General features: G+C 51.5%; 1 protein-coding gene across 1 annotated transcript in view; it reads right to left on the bottom strand.

Annotated features, from left to right (window-relative positions):
* Positions 1 to 15,945, bottom strand: part of ALX4 (ALX homeobox 4) — a 40,054-nt gene extending 24,109 nt beyond the window's left edge. The window contains exon 1 of the mRNA XM_086463226.1: positions 15,543 to 15,945. Coding sequence (XP_086319352.1) covers positions 15,543 to 15,945 — 403 coding nt within the window. The remainder of the gene's footprint in view (positions 1 to 15,542) is intronic.
* Positions 15,946 to 17,307: the final 1,362 nt, after the last annotated feature.

Below are 17,307 nucleotides of genomic sequence, written 5' to 3'. Positions count from 1 at the left end.
ATGCAACACACTCCCCAGTCTTCAGACAAAGTTTCTGCCACATCCAGATTTCTTATCTCAGACTTATGCTGCTTCCCCAGATACTGCTTTTCTTGTGGCTGTAGTTACATCAAACAATGTGCTCCCCTACTTTGCCTGGGCCCAAGCAAGGCTGGACCATCTACCGGGGTAAATGGACACTGCAAGAAGAGCGAATTCAGACCTGGCTGGAAACATGCCCAGAACACGTGAAAGCCACAGTGTGTTTAGGTGTGAAAATCAAAGCTGTCACTACTGAGCGAATGAGAGCCACAGCTCCTTAAGGCTTGTTCTTAGATAATTTTTCAGAGGAAAAGCATGAAGCATGTTTCCTACCCAAAGCCCAGCTCCACTACAAGGCTGATGATCTTGCTCCACAGCACAGTGCACCAGAATTTACAAAAAAAAGACATCGTTAGTTTTTTTTCTGACATGGAGAAAACAAAAATGTGCTTAGTTTTAGCTGCATTCTTGGAAAAAGATTAATTGATTCAGATGAACTTTAAAAAAATAGTATTATAAAAACAGCCAGAGGCAAAAAACTGCTGTGGGAGCTTTTAGGCCAAATCATTAAGTTTTGATTAAGTTAGAAGCAATTGGAGGCAGGATTTTGGTAGGAAGAGTCAGACAGTAGACACAAACACCAGTGACTCTGGTAACACACTTCCTAACAGAGAACAAAAAAATTACGACTCTTGGAAACAATGAAGCTCCTGGAACATCACTAATTCTCAGCAGAACTGGATAATTACGTGAAAGATGATGACCATGAAAATCAGCCTAAATTAAAAACTGTATCCACATCAGCTGAGCTCATGCCCACTTTTGTGTTTGTTTCCAGTCAACATTCCAGGACGGGATCATATTGACATGAGTGACTGCAAATGTCAAGTAGGAAATATTTGCAGAAATCATCTTTAGGAACTTGTGAAAAGGAGTATTTGCCCCAGAAACCTACTTCTGCCAGTGATGCTCATCCAACCCAGGGAACAGAAAAGGCTCTTATCTCACGTAGTCACCGTGTACGTAACTTCCACTCACAACCACAGATCACCTTTCAGCTGCCTACTCCTTGCACCTGTTGACACACACGCACAATCCTCTGACTAAAGATGACTCACAAACAAAAATCCTGGGTCCCAGACAGACCTCAAAAAATCATACCTTGCTCACAATTTGCAAATAGATTGCAAGGGGCGCTCCTGCCCTCCTGTCTCCCAAAATACTCCTTTAGGGAGCCCTTGTTTTGGGAGATTTCTGATCTACCTGTGGGTGTCTGTGTGCTGACACAGCCCTCTGCTCAGGAGGGCTCTGCCTAAAGAAGATACCATCCCTATGCCAGTGCCACAACAAGAGCTCTGGTGTTTAAAAATTGCCTTTTCTAGCTGGGTGGGAAACGATGGGAGGCCTTAACAGCACATGGAAAGAGTGACTGCAGGCAGGATGGCTTAGAGAGGAGAATAAAATACACAATTATAGAACATGGACTGGAATCAATACATGTTGAAAGCATCGGTCTGAAAGGTACGTACTCTTTCAGAGTTTCCTAGCTGACAGTAAGCAAGACACCTTTTCACCGACTCCGTCTTCTTCCACTCTTTAGAAATAAGCCTGTCTGCAAGGGTCTGGAAAGAATGACATTTGGAAAGAAGAGCGAAACGCTTCAGTTTCCAGTATATGAGGGCCCCCAGCACCAGTGGGGCTAGTAGGCACCAGCTGGCCTCTTCTTCCCAAAGCATCTCCAGCTCTTGGGCTCAGAGCGTCTGCAAGAAAAGCTGCTGGGGGCTGCAGCGGGTTGCTTTATCCTTCCTTCTTGTCTCTGACTAGGCTTTGTGCATGCTGTTTCTTGGATTTACTATCTCACCGTACATTTGGGTCATGATTTTGCAGACTTCACAAGAGGCAAACATGCCTGTACGAGAATGTGTGATGTCTGCTGCAATTCATTTTGTTCATAAGGCTCTCAGGAGAAGATATACACTAGGACATAAATAACGGGGCTTCAAACTACAAAACTCCTTCACGGTTACGAGGCTGTAGCTTCCAACAAGCTAGGGTTTTAGAGCCAAGGTTTTAGTGCTAGAGGAAACTGTGGAAGCTCTCCATCCCAAAGAAGGGGTGAGAGAGCCCTTGTGCTGTGCCTGCCGATACCGAGAGGCTCGCCTAGACTTCAGGACTCTCTGAGTATTTGCAGCTTGGGTCCTCTTTTTTCCCAAGCAAAGATGCATCTTCCTGAATCAACTTAAATCACACTGTTCTTCCCCACTGACACCTCCTACAGCTGATGAAACTGAGGCTTATAAACGGGGATAGCACGACTGCTATACAGACTAATTTCTTCAAACTGTGGTACATACTGGTCTAAGTCACCTTCCCCTGTAATTAACTCCTTTGTAAAATAACTCCCAGCTGAGAGGGATGGGGGATATGTGTGTGTGTATGTGTGTGAGGCTTTGTCAAGAACATGATCTGACATAAACAGAAAAGAAAACTTTGGTGCTCCATCTCCTGTCAGCAGATGGACTGTGATGTTCAGATGCTACAGTAAGAAGCTCTATAGATTATCACCAGCCAGGGACAGTCTGGAAGCCGGTGTGTCATCTCTTTATTTAATGGGTCTTGTCCCCAGGAGAAAGCTCTGTCAGGATAGCTGGGGGCTGCGGAGCTGAGCAGGACACAAGAGGGCAAGAAGTGGGAAGGGACAGCCCTGCTGGGCTCAACCATGGTGCTACGCCGCTATCACTGCCACACTTCTGTGTCCACTGCTTACCCCTGTCCCCTGCTTCAGGCATACCTAGCCTGCTCTGGGGTGTGCTTTGAGCAGTCTTTGGTGCCTTCATCTATTGGTTTCGTCGGCTTTCCAACAAGCTAGGGTTTTAGAGCCAAGGTTTTAGTGCTAGAGGAAACTGTGGAAGCTCTCCATCCCAAAGAAGGGGTACCTCTGGCACAGGGCTGAGCAAAAGGGAACTGCTTCACTCACCACCACCAGGCATCCCTGCAAAACCACCCCCTGCTCAGCCTCCTGCAGCAGAACCCAGGTCCATGGACCTGCTTCATCTCAGACATACAGGGAGGAAGAGTGTCAGAGCAACCAGTTTAGCTTTTTACACGCTTGTGCCACATATTCCCATTGGGCCATTTTCACAGAGCCAGCTCAGACCAGCTCTGCTCCCACTGGGATGCTGCCGCAGGCTTTCAGCTGCTGCTTCCTTTCCTTTTGACCCCCTGAGAAGTTCTCAGGAAAGTTTTTGGTTTTAATGAAATCTGTGGGCTAAACCAGGCCAGTCCCTATTTTTCCCCAGTAGGGAACCAATTTCTGTCAGACTTGACATCCACAGCTGTATACCTGGCTTTCAGGATCCACTCAGTTCCCCTCATAACTCCTCCTTGGCCAGGACCCACTGGCCTCTTACATGTTAACGCATGTATGTAGTCACTGCTACACACCGTGGTTTATCTGCTTTGGGCTCCTAATCTCTCCATCTCCATAGGATGCAGAATCAGACAGGTTTCCACACTCATCAGGGAACTTGCATGTTACCTGAGGCAATACTCGCGGTTGTTTTTCTCTAGAAAAACCTGAGCCGTTCCACTTGATTTTTGCAGAGTCCATATAGGACAGACCAGTGCGTCCTAAATGGCCCAAATTTACGAACTTCTTGCAAGGAGTGTGCTATGTTTCCTGGCTAACATCTGAAAAGGAGAACTGGGGTCAGACTGCACTTTCCCTTTCTACTTTACTGAAAATCATTAAAATCAGAATAGACAAAAGGGCTGGACTAGTCCTGGTCCCTTTGTTGTTCTCTTGTAAAGTATCTGGGGGGTGATTCAGTTGCCCACTCACAGGTTTGTGGTGCTGTGCAAGACATGCTAAGGCCCCTCAGATGCCGACATGAGGCAGGCAGATACCAAAGCCTTGAGGAGCAGCACTGAGAGACCAGGCAATGTAAATCAGAGCATCTAGGCCAAGTGTCATGCAGCTGGCTCAGTGCCTCCTCCCAGCACCAGCCAAGCTTCCCCTCTCCACCATTCGTAGGACACTGAGTACCTTCTATTGCATTTACTAGCATCTGACAAACCTGCTGAAATACTTTGGCCTCAAAACCTCTGCCTCAATGCACGCTCTTCATGCCTAGGTCCCCAAATATGGTGAAAAATTCATCCCTTAGAAGCTTGGTTGCAATCACAGCCTCTTGGTTCCTTTTTGGGTAAGCTTCAGGTCATTTTCTAAAGAAATCCATAGCTACCAACAAATATTGTCTGGCAGATTCCATCTCAGGCAAAGGCCCAACAACATCAACAGCAATGAATCGCAGTAAGGTCCCCAGGAGACACTGCTCAGTAGGGTTTCTCCACATCTTTGGGGACCCACTTTTGAAATACAACACATGCAAGAAATGTATCACATTTCCTGTAGTTATTTTCCATCATCTGTCTGCATTTTTCTCAAAACCATCTCTCTCTTGGCTTGACTAAGGATTTTGCAACCTCAAGATGTCCAATGGTTTTGACATCATAACGAAACCTCAGAACCTCCTTTTTGACTCCTCTGGGTATAATGAGCTCTCATGAATACTCATCACCCATTGTTTTATTTCCCCACCTCCTATATAACATTTCATTTTTAAATTCCAAGCTTTCCCATCATGACCAGAGAGCTTTTGCCCTGCTACTCTGAAGAGAGCCTATACCCAAAAGCAGACACGGTTGCCAAACTGAGGCTGTTTTTTTCCAATCACACCTTGTTTTGATACCTGGAGCCTTTTTGAGGGACACTTTTAGCTCCTTTAAATCTGCTCTTGCAAACATACATCTACTGGATGAAGCAGGAGCGCTTTCATTCCTGCAGACTGTGAAAGAAAGGAGGGGAAAAAAAAAAAAAAAAAGGATGCTGTCTCAATCTTTTCTTGCTGTCCTGATGAGGGAGGTGTCTGCCCCCCCCAAAAAAGGCGTTTGAACGAGGCACTGGCAGAACTAGCCTTTGGTGACTATGGTCTCATGCCAGTGCTGTCCCCATGCCACAGGCACCCCCAGCTGTGTTCAATGGAAACCGCTTCAGCTCTGAAAATGCCCAGCCGCTGTCCTCCAGCCACTGAGGTAGCTTTCTGTTCTCACAAGGAGCATGTGGAGCTGTTGCAATCCTGGCAAAGCTGCAGCTGAGCCTCCAGCAGCAGGATCAGTGCCCTTCAAGGCCAGGCAGGCTGACAGCGCAGTGCTCCCTTCCCTCGCATCGGGGAAGTGCTGCCCCGTCATCCCTGGCTGAGCGTTTGCTCCGGGTGCTTGTTATGCCTCTTCGCAGCAGCTCACCTTGCTCTGGGTTCAATTTCAAATTGTCAGCATCAAGCTCATCACAGCCTGTTTATGATACATTATCAGTTCCTATTAAAGGGTCTCCTATATGCTAGGATACCCTCAACTATAAGGAAAGGACTGGGTGGCTGCCCATGCAGTACCTGCTCTGTTGGTCTCTCAAGCGAGGGCTGCCTTACACAGATGATGGGAGACCCACGCTACGGTTTGCTTTGGACTTGTGCTAACATGAAAGCTATTTTCACCTCCAGATATCCACTGTGGAACCAAAATGAACCTAGTAAGGCACATCCCAGATATTATCTATCACCCTTTGATTACTATACTACACAGCAAATCTCTTGCTGGCTCTTTTTTCTAACCAGGACCACAGAGGAGGTCCAAGAACTGGCTACGAGCTCAAAGAGACAGCTCAGGGGCCTGCCTACGGACACAGGTGCCACAAACAGATTGCCCAAACCTCTTTCTTTTCACATGAGCCATGTTTTTAAAGTAAAACACTGCAGGCTGAAAGCCCTGGTGCTCACTCAACAGGTCCCAACCACAGTGATTTACACGCTAACTGTCTGTTCATCTCCCACCTTGGCTACACTGAGCATTTTCCTGGATCCTGGCAGTCCAGTCTCCCGCATGCATTTTTCCCCAGCAAGGACATTTTCCCAGGCCCTGTCTTCCCTTGTACCCATGGGGTGGCTCCGTTTTGGATTGTCCCATCAGATCCCTCTCTGTCTAGTTTCAGTTACCAATTGCAGCACCGGAACAACCATCTCTGATGCCTATAAACTACACAGGAGATAACCCCCTCTCTTGCTGCTTGGCTTCCGCCACAGCCCTACGTCTGAAGTGGACTGCTGCCAAATGGATGCAAATAGGTTGTTCAACCAAGAATACCATTTTTTGCCACCAAGGCCAAGAAAAAGGGGATTTCCAGTACAACCATCCACAAAAGAACCCTTCCCAAAAGGAAGCTAACTAAAGGCTACAAAGGAAGAGCAGGGTTCTCGGAACACAAACTTAATATGCTCTGGGCACCACAAAGCCTTGCTACAACCTCAACTCTAACTTAAAACCACCCAGCTTTGCATGTGCAGCTTCAGTCCTCGTGTTTCCTGAGTTGAATTTGAGCCTTTCAATAGATTTTTATGAGGCTCTGTCCTGGCCAACCATATATTTATAACAACCCTCTCTGTGGATATTCCCCTCCCCCATCAGAGCCATACTTAACCGAACTGCTGCACTCATGTTTGATGTCGTAGCAAATCACCCATTGCTTTCTATCCTGCATAAGTCCCTTTTTCTAATACCTTGAAGTTGTATGAACTGGGTGGAAATACTCTTCTCTCTAGCACAGGACTTTATACCTATGTAAAGCAACCAGCTTCCCTCTCTTCCAGTAGCAGCTTTCCAACTTCTGTTCAAGGGCTGAAATGCAATATTTGAGCTCCGTCATAAATCCTGCAGCTTCATGGAGTGTTTCTGGCCTCCTGTGCAATCTGCCTAAGTGTCTAGCAGTTGGTCCATCGGCTATTTATCTTGGAAGTCCTTACTGGCATCTGGAGACGTGAGGAACACAAAACGTCTGCAGGTCCTCTGCCAATTTAGGTGGGTCTCTTCTTCCTCTTGCCTTCTAGCATTTGGCTGTGTCCTGTCTAGCTCAGACTGATATCTGGCTCCAATCTGCTTATGAAGTTTCAGACCAAATCTTGATAAGCCAGGTTATGTCTATAATGCAGTGCTTCTCAGCTCTCAGGTATGGGTCCTTGCCACAGCTGTGCTCCTGACTCTGCTCCAGGCTGAGGTCTGGGCATGCACTATCCCAGGGAAGGCTGGAAAAGAACCACATGGTGCTCCAGAAGGTCTTGCAGCCTCCTGAACTGGAGACCAGCACCCTGGTCCAGGCTACAGAGCATACTTCTGTCCCAGCATTTGGCCTCAGGCTCTTCTCTGTGAACAAGCGCTGCAGAGCAAGGCGCCAACTGGCTCCTCTTTCCAGCCAGCCACACAGTGGGAACAGCCTTCCATGGGGTCCTTTCTCGATTGGCATCGCTGGGGCTAGAAAAACCTGATGCTGTGGGCCTGCCTCCCTGTGCTTGCATTACAAGGCACACACATTGGAAATGGCCAGTCCTGTGGGTGACCCAAGCCCTGCCTGGCAGACCCATCAACCTGAGATCAACTTCACACTCAGCAGGCTAGTGAGCCTTTGGTTTCCTCTTTGAGATGGTTTCCTATTCTTTCAGAAACCCTGCTGTGGCTCAGGCCTCCTATTAAGTTTCAGGCCGAATAACGTTTTCCCATTCCCCCTGGTTTGTGAAACATCTTCTGGCCTGTGTCAGGCACGTTCCCCAGCACCTCAGGGTCTTCAGCTGGGCCTTCAGCTCTCTCTGGGCACTGTTCCGACACACAGGCATTCTCTGATCATTTTCGACCCTTTCCGGGAAAATTCCTGATATTGCCCTCTCTCCCTGAGCACAGTTTACACCTTTGTTTTGTTTTGATTTGATTCTGGTGTGAATTCCTTTCACTTTCCACTGCTCCTGAATGGGTTAGATGTCTGCAAGCACCTTTGTTATCTGATCCCTCATGCATTAAAAGAATGAATACAGTTCTGCATTTCCCTCTTTGGAAACTTCATCCTACCCTGACACCAGTGCTACCGCTCCAAAGCAGTCAGCTGATGTCCAAAGTCCTGAGAAGGCAGCTTCCACTACTGGGGGGAACCAAGAAGACCCAAGGTATTTCTTTTCTGCAGCAGTGCTCGCACACAAAGCCCTATCTCCCTAAACACAACAGCAATCAGATAGGAGTTATTATGAGACAAGTTTCTTTTATTTCCCCCTGACAGAACCCTGCCCAAAATGTTTTGTTCTGTCTCTTCCTCATTTCCCACTGATAGCACTTCTCTGATGGGCCTTGATTTTCTTTGACTCCCTTGCTTTGGTTTTATAGTGTTTTCAGACTTCTGCTGAATGAAGACAGTTGCTACCTTCATCAGCCCCACAGAGTTTTCACCCAGCTTCAGCGTACAGCATGTCTATCAGTGACTAAACCAGCTTACCTTTCAGGCTCCGTCACTAGCTGAAAACCCGTGTGCCTTACAGCTAATGAACACGGCTCTTGCTAATAAAGAATATATTCAGAAATAATACTGATTCAACCATCTGCTTCCAGCAAGCCAATTAACTACAACAGGATAAACCCTTAAATCACATCTTCACTAAAAAAAAAATTATCAGATGTAAACAGGCATTTAACTGCTGATCTAGGCGATGCAGTGGTCTTTGCTCAGTGCAGGTAAAGGAGAGACCATAGCTTATGACATACCAGCTTGTCATGGCTAAATCCTGCTGGAACCTGAAGGCAGCAGCTACTAAATGTTGAATCACAGCTATTCTCAACAGAGAGATAAAGAATTTGATGCTGGTGGATTCATACCTATATAACCCATAAAATCAGTTGCAGACCACCTTCCATAACAGCGCTGATTCTGCCACTGCTTATCACCCATCCGAGACATCGCCTCTTCTTCTTCCCCTGTCTCTTCTCATCCACCTCTGCTCCTTCCTCCCACAATGACCCGTCTCTCTTTGATCAAAAAACAGCCCTAGAAGTATGGTGGTGATCACAATTGCTCTTTCACATCATATCTACTTATGTGACAGACAAAATATGAAGACAATTTGCAAGCATGAATGAAAACGCAGCCAAGTAGATTCACCAGTATGTGTAATAACATTGATTCATCTGAACTTAACGCAGAAAATAAAGTGGAAGTCATTTATTTGATATATGTAAGTAGCTTTCCTCCTTTACTTATGAACTTTCATTTACAAGTTGAGGCAGCTGAGAGACATGTAACTATGGTAAATGACTCTAACGCATTATTCATACGAACTGTTCCCATTCATCTCTTAGTAAATGCTTCTTGAGTCACAGGGGTCCTCTATTAGCTGCACTACTGCTCAGGCGTCTTCTCATCCAGAACTATTTGTCTTTCCTTTTAAAAATGTACCTACATGAAGATATGCTTTCCAAGCTGATTAACAATTGAGATTAAACCTTCCCCCCCCCCCCCCCCCCCCAATAGTGTAGGAGGAACACCTGAGAAACATACGACTTTTGGGGCAGGGATTTCTCAGCATTTTCTGAAAAGAGGTGACCAACCCATATCTAGCTTGGCCAATATAGGTTCCCCATGATGATGAGTTGCTTTTTAAAGATGAGACCATCAATGTGGCTTGGCAGGTTGAGCCTATTTTATGTACTGAGAGACCTGAGCATATGAGAACAAGTTAATTGCTACAGCATCTTGCACCGAATAAGGACCTGGCTGTCAGGAAACTGAAGTTCAGTCCCCTCTAAAATCAAAGGCAGGACCTCTACTCAGTGAGTTTTCTGACTTCAGCAGTGGGGTCCTTCCCCAGCCCACTGACAGCCTCCTTCTGCCAGAGCCACGGCCCTGGAAGGGTCACACAGATGCCCTGGAGTGGACACTGCTTCACCTTGCACAAGCCACTCACAGGTTCTAAGTCTGTTTTCCTGACTGCTAAATGGGAAAAAAAGTCTCTTACTGTCACAGGATGCGTCACACTTTTTAACCCAAGAATTGCTACGGCTACCCAAACGCCCTGAACAAGATAACAACACTGCTTAAGGACTCCAGGGAGCGAAAGTGGCCAAGGAGCAGAGAACTAGGGCAACACGGCTGCGGCTGGAGATGTCCTTTAGCAGCAGACCTTGGCTCCAAGCCTCCCAGACACCACCTCCCTCTTACAAGGGAAACTCATCACTGCTTTGAACGCAGGGCTTGGAAAAGGAATAAATCTTCAAGATCTGAAGGACTGAAGTCTGCATATTAGCTCCCCTTAAACCCTGAGTGCGTTTAACTTGGGAGGTTAGAAACCACAGCCAAAGAAATCTCTTCTGATTCACAACTTGTTTTGAGCAGTCACCCATAAAGCAGCCAGTGAATCACTCCAGCCAGTTAGTCATGCAACCACACTGAATGTGCACTCAAAAGGCTGCACAAAATAAACAGCCTGCAGCTCCAGATAACACACACACAGCTCATTTGCGCTATCTGGCATCAGCATACACTGTTAATAGGACTCCTACACCAAACCCTTAGGAAAAGACACACTCGGCAAGCATCTCCAAATATCTCTCCCCATCAGTATTTTTCTCGTCTGCTTCGCGCCGTGTTGCTTTCAAAACAGTCAAGACTAGTAAGAAGTTTTAAGTCTCTTTCTCTTTCCGCACCCTTATTGTTGCTGGTAACGTCCTGCTGGGGTTACAAGTGTGCGCTGCAGCCGTGGAGGACTTAAACCGGCTTAATCCAAATCAGCAGCGGACAAGTCGAAAATAAAGAGCTCTAGTGCGAAAAGAAACCTTCCTACAAGGAGGGAGCGGCAGGAATAAAGGGGGAAGGGAGCCTCCCGGTCCTTTGACACATGAGCGTTATCAACAGCTCGGGTCAGGAATCCCAGAAAAGCCTCCAGCCAGATCCTACCGTCCAAGACAAGAGAAGCGCAAAACATCTTTGGAAAGAGCCGCGAATAAATCTTCCTGGGCAGCCGGGGTGAGGAGCGTGAGCCCTACCTTCGCCTCCTGCTCCCCGAGGAAATCCCGCAGGTTTCCGCGGAGGAGATCCCGCACCTCCGAGCGTCTGTTCAACTAGAGGCTTAGCCAAACTCCTGGCGAGAGCTCCCTCCCCTCCCTGGGAGGCTGCCGAAGCCCTTGAATGGCAGATCTGGTGGCCCTATTGTGGAAAAGAGAGGCCGATTGCCAGGGCGGCGTCAGCAGCACGCCGGGAGCCGGCGGCCGAGCCTCGCCGGGCAGCCGGCCCTGCGGCACCCGGGAAGAGGCAGGCCCCGCTGCCCGCTCCCCTCCCCTCCCCTCCCCTCCCCGCCGTCGCTGGCCCCTCTCGCCTGCTTCTCCTGCCTGGTGCCCTCCAGGGTGCCGTGTGTTGTCGGCTCCCCCCCTCCGCCTTCGCCGCCTTTCCCCGCTTCCCCACCCGCGCCTCCCTCCCTCCTACTTCTCCCCTTTATACTCTCCTATTGCCCCCCCCCCCCCCCCCCCGCTGGAATCAGGGCAGCAGCATCTTTCCCACCCTCCCCTCCACCCCAGCCTCCCCACCCCCCCCATATCTCCCCGGAGCTTTTATCCGCGGAGAAGGAGCCGAGATCAAAGCTGCGGGGAGAGGGAAGGGTAGGCAGGAGCCGGACAGCCGCCGCAGCCCGGGACCCCTTCCCAAAACACTGCACCCGGCGCCCGAGCAAGAGGCAGCGACACACACACCCCCCACACACACCCCCGGGGCGGTGGTGGAGAGGTTCCCGCGGAGATGCGCAGCCCGGGGAGGGCCGTAACACTCCCAGACCCCGGTGTGGGGAGGTTCGGCATCGCCCGGTGTGGAGGAGCCCTGCAAGAGTCCCGGGGAGAGCACACGTCCCCGCGTAGCCCCTCCTGCCCCCGGCTCGGGGTTGCGGCTGGAGCGGGGGGAAGGGGGGAGATACCGCCAGCCCTCCCCGGCACACGGTGAGGTCCGCAAAGCCCCTGACCATCGGCGGGGAGCCCCGAGCGCCCGGCAAAGAGCGGTCTCTCACGGGAGGGGGGACCGCCAGCCAGCTCGTTCCTGCCGTGCCTGCAGTTGACACTATATTAGGGGGAGGAGGAGGAGGAGGAAAAATGCATTAAAAGTGTCAATTTAAAAAAGCACGCAGCGAGCCTCCAATTCCTACGACAGTTGCTTTCTGCACTTCTATTACTAACGCACTTTAGGCTGCGCGTTTTATTTGCCCGCTAAATAAAAGAAATGGTCGTTATTTGCATAACCCGGCACTTAAAGAATTTCCTCTGTTCGAGAAAGCCTGTTTCCTCTCTCCTGTTTCCTTTGAGCAAACATCCCCATCACATTCGCCTTCGCTCCCAGAAGGATTTTTTTTCCAGCCTGTATTTCTAGACAGCGGTATACGTGTATGTTTGTGTGTGCGTATGAGTGTACGCATGCATATGTTTCAAGCCATATAACTTCAGCTCCACGCAGTAGAAATAGCAAGTCGGATTACTACAGCACATAAATCATTCGACAGCTTTTTTCCTCTCCTAAGCCAAGATACGTAACCTGTTCTGCGGGCTTTTATTGAAGATTTCGGCTTTAATTGCCGGTGCCGGTCTGCGGGATACTCCGTAACCCTATTTACGGGGCACGGACGCCGTGCGAGGCCTTGGGGCAGCGCGCAGGCTTGGGGGCGAGAGGCGGGGAGCCCCGCCGGGAGTGAGGGCCGCACAGTGCCACCGGCCTCGCCAGCAGCCGCGCTGGAAGCGCTCCGGCGACTGCCGCCGTGTCCTTCTTATGTTCACGGCCGCAGCTCCCCCCGGCCTATATTTATCCGTACAATGCAATGGCAGGGCTTAGGTCTAGAAATAGAAGCCGGGAGCAATAGATGGCAGGCACGGCCTTTTTATAACTCGAAACGACTTGTTTATTAAAGAATTGGAATAAAATTAAACAAACAAATAAAAAAAAGCGGGGTGGGGCGGGCCACCCTCTCCCGCCAGTCTGCCGTACTCGCCGCCGGCCCGGGCCCCGCCGCACTGCCCGGCCGCTCCTCTCCGAGCTCTCCTGGGTGCTCCACAGGCGAGAAGAGGAGCGGCGAAGGCAACAGCCGGCTGCGGGGTCTCAGTGCGGAGACCGGCCGGAGCGACCGACCCGCAGCCCCTCCGGGCGCAGCCGGCCGCCTGAGCACTGCCGGGCGGCAGAGCCTGCCGTTTTGTCGGCCTTGGGCTTTTTTTTTTTTTTTTTTTTTTCCCCTTCTTCTTCTCACCCCGCCCCGGTTTTGTGTTTTTTTTTTTTTTTTGGGGGGGGGGGGGTGTGTTGCTGTTTTTTAAATTGAAGGACTTACGGGCACGACGTCCCACCACCCCAGCATCCTCATCAGCCCCGGGCAACCAGCAGTCCCTGCCGCCTCCTCAGCGCTTCTTCCGCGGCTGCACAACGCGCACGGCAGTACCAGCACCGGCGCGGCAGTGGGGGCTCCGCGGGCGGCGGGAGGCAGCGGGGACTCCCCGGCTGCATGGGCAAAACCCTCCTGTAGCTCTCCCCACCCGCCTTGCAGCCCGCCGGAGCGTTAGCCGGCCGCGCTTATGCCAGGACGGCTCTCTCTTCCCCCACTCTCACCCACGCCGTGGGTATTTATCCGGGCTCGGTGATTTCCCGGCCCCTTTAGCCGGGGGGCACAACGCCTGCACCCGGCTCGGTGGGTTTAGCCGTTTTGGGAGAAGGCGAAGAGGCACTTACGGGTGCTGCAGTCGCTCTGCGAAACCCCGATCTGGCTGTTATTAGTGAGTCTCTCTCTTTAATCATTAACCATTATTGTTATTATTATTGCTATTAATTATCCTTGTGGATCCATGTGTCTCTTATTACAGCCCATCGTCCCTAGCCACATCACAAGGGGCTCTCAATGAGTGCGGGCCCGGGCTCCTATTGAAGTCAAGACCCTGAACCCCGCTTGAAAATGAATCGTGGGGGACCCCAGCGGCGGTGAGGAGGGTGATAAACTCATTTGGCTCTACCGGGGGTTGTAATGGGTCATCATAGGCTAAGCCGGTACCCTGGGCTTTGCAACCTAGGAAAATAAGAGAGCTGGTTAGCACGGAGAGCAGAGCAGGGCAGGGCGGCCGGGGAGGCACCGGGGTCTCCCCTGTGCTCCTGCTTCGGCCGGCGGAAGCGGCGAGCAGGTCCTCACCGGCCGGGGCTGCGCGTCTCCGCGGGGCTCCCCGGCCCCACCGTGCCCTTCCCCGTGGGCCCCAGCCCAGCTCTGCCGGCGGCTCCCGGACCCGGCTTCCTGGTGAGGACTTGATGCCGTTTCTCCGGGGAGTCACCTGGGAGCGGGGACAGCGGACCGGCTTGTGGAGCTGGATCCAGGGACAGGGAGAGGTGCGGGGACCCCTTGGCTGCACGCAGAGGGTGATGGACGGCGCCTGAACGCGGCCTGGCACGCCGGGGTTTGGGAGATGGGCAGAAGGAAGGCGCCTCTGCCTCCTTTTAAGCCTGGAGATAGGGGACAGGGACAGTAAAGAAGACACAGAACACCCAAAACGGCGGCGAGAGCCTAGAGGTGGGATCGTCGGCCTGGCCCGGGCCCCTCCCGGCTTCCCTGCACCCCGACTCCGCAGTCACCGCCCGTCTTAGGGGCTCCCTGGAGACCCCAGTACGGCCCCCTCGCTGTCCCTGCCCGGCGGGGTCACGGTGGACCGGCGCACGGAGGATGGGGACACGGCCGCCCCCCGCCAGCGGCCACGCGCTGAATCCAGGCCGGGGCAGCCTCTCTGCGCCTGTACCGACATCACCGGGTGGGAGAGATTTCACTTCCACTTTCTCTTCTTCGGGAAAATAACTGGGAAGGGGCGGATTTTATTTCTTTGCTTGTTGGCTTTTTTTTTGTTGGTTTGGGTTTTGTGTGTTTGTTTGTCTTTTTTTCTGGGGGGTGTTGGGTGTTTTGTTTGTTTTTTTTTTCTTTTCCCTAATCGACTCGATACAGCGGAAACCTCCCGAAAAAGCCTTTTAAACCCACTCTCGGAAACGACACGAGAAGCGACCCCGTTCCAGGCTGTCCTGCCGAGCGCCAGCGCAAGGGAGTGTCTTAATTGCCGCTAATGACCCGGGGAGAGGATGCGAGTGGGTTATCTGCAGCCGCGCAGAAATCAATTAGGGGAGTGGCAGTTAGGGGAGAAAGTGAGAGACAGGAAAGTGAGAGAGACCAGTACAGCGGAAAGTGAAGATTTCGCTGAAATTATCTAGAATTTCTCCCTCTGGAAGAGGGTCTCCGCAGAGAATATTTTGCGCAGCCCGGCGGTCCGCTTGCTCTTTCTCTTTCTATCCCTGCTTACTGCGGATTTCCATGCATTGCTCAAGAGCTTTCAGGGAGCGCATCGGCCCGGTTGAGAAATTACGATTAAAATCACCGCAAAATGGGCCAGGGAAGGAGGGGGAGAAACGCGGCTTCCCGCGGGCTCCTGAATAAAGATATTCGGGGGCCCCCAGCCCCGCACCACTGTGCGCCGCTCGGCGCCGTCCTGCAGCCCGGGTAAGGTCTCCTTGACACCGGGAGGATTTGTCCTGCCGGACATCCACCCCACCCCCCCGCCCCGGGAGGCCCTTTTCCAGCCCCTGACTTCTCCCTCCGGTGCTTCCCCAGCAGCGGACTCACCGTAACAGGAGACCTGCAGAGCTCCGTTGTGGCCGCTGCTCTCTTGCAGCTTGAGGTTGTTCTCCGGAGGCGTTTTGCAGGGGCCTCGCTGCATGTAGAGGTGCGGGGGCTGCTGCTGCTGCTGCGGAGGGTATTTGTTAAAGGAGGCCGGAGCGCCGGCGGAGCCGGGAGCCTGCACGCTGCCATCCAGGGACTGACATTCCTGCTGGCTGTAGCGGCTCCGGCACTTAGTGCTGCTGTCACCAAAGCCTTGTCCTTTGCTGGCCAGGAAAGTAGGGCTGAACTTGTCACTTGCTTGAAATGCCCTAAAAGGCGAAGAGCCTTCTGTGCCCTGGGAGGCTGCGTTGTAGTAGGAATCCATGGCAGCCGGATCACAATAAGAAACACAAGTATCAGCATTCATTCCTAAAATTAAAAGGCCCGAGTGTCCTTAATGCGCTTGGAGGGGCACCAGGAACCTCTCTTTCTCTCTCCCTCTCGCATAGACACACACTTACAGCTGGGCCAGGGAGCTCTAAGAGGATTCAGATGTTCTTGAAAGCTGACCAGATCTCCAAACCCCCTTAAGATCTCGCACAGTAAAAGGGGTCTTTTTCTTTTGCTCCCTCCCAATCTCTCTCTCTCTCACACACACACTTGCCCTCCGTCTCTCCCTACAAACTATCTACACTCTAAAGAGATTCTTCTCTGCACTTTCTCCCCCTCGCATAGGAAAAAACAAAAAAAAAGAAAAAGAAAAAAAAAAGAGACCTCTCCCCCAATTAATATGTAGATGATGACAGTGGAGGGGAGGGGGCCCAGGAAGGGAGGGGGGTGTATGTGTACGGGGGAGGGGGGGGGTGGGGGTGGGTGGAAGCAGAGGGGGGTAGAGGTCGTATCTTTTGCGTTTAAAAAAAAAAAAAACACAAAAAAGCCCTAAAAGTTTTTATGAATAAAAAATAGAAAAGCAACCAGATGACACGAACGCCACGAAGGGATGGACGTGGGATCCGCGCAGGCGGAAGCGCCGCGGACGATTTAGTGGCCGTGACACCCTCGCTCCGCTCCGTCCCGCTCCGCTCCGTCCCCCTCCGCTGCTCCCTGCCCCCAGCTGCGGGGACCCCCGTCTCCGCGGCCCCCTCCTCTGCATTAAAGGCAATACGGATTTCCCCCTCAGCTATAAGCTTTTAAGCCTCCCTACTCCCCCCCCCCCCCCCCCCCTTTAAACCCTTCAGGGTCGGCAGTTCCCCCAGCGCTGCTGGGAGCCGTTTGCATCCCCCGGCACGGCGGTGCCGCGCTCGCCCAGCCCATCGCCAAGCAAACTCTCCGCGGCGTCTCGCCGCAGGTATATCACTGTCGTTATTTATTTACCTCTAAAAACGCACTCTCTCCAGGTGTAAAACAACTGGATCAAAAGCGGGAGGGCGGCAGGGGGGGATTTCAACAGGGTCGCCAAGCACACAAAATTGGCCCCGGCTTCTGGGACTGCCAGAGGTAAACTTGCAAAGGGGCAGAGGTTGGCAGGAGCCCTTTTTGGTTTGAGGGGTCAACTGCAACCCAAAAAGGGCTTAAAAATAAATCAACACTCACCTTCCGTCCCCCCGTGTCCCCCCCTCCCGCCATTCAACCTGATTCCCCTCCTCCCCCGGTTAACTCCTGCTACCCCCTACACTTACTCTTACCCTGCCTTCCTCCCATCCCCACATCTGGTTTCTATTGCTCGCTTACCTTGAAGTTTTCAGTAATAAAGATATTACGCAAACTACATCCACAGTTCTTCAGTTAG

This window comes from Leptosomus discolor, chromosome 3 (assembly GCF_034619465.1).
Source record: "Leptosomus discolor isolate bLepDis1 chromosome 3, bLepDis1.hap2, whole genome shotgun sequence".
In the NCBI taxonomy this organism is placed as follows: domain Eukaryota; kingdom Metazoa; phylum Chordata; class Aves; order Leptosomiformes; family Leptosomidae; genus Leptosomus; species Leptosomus discolor.
Note: the sequence above shows the minus strand (reverse complement) of the source record. Positions and strands in the feature narration are given on the sequence as shown.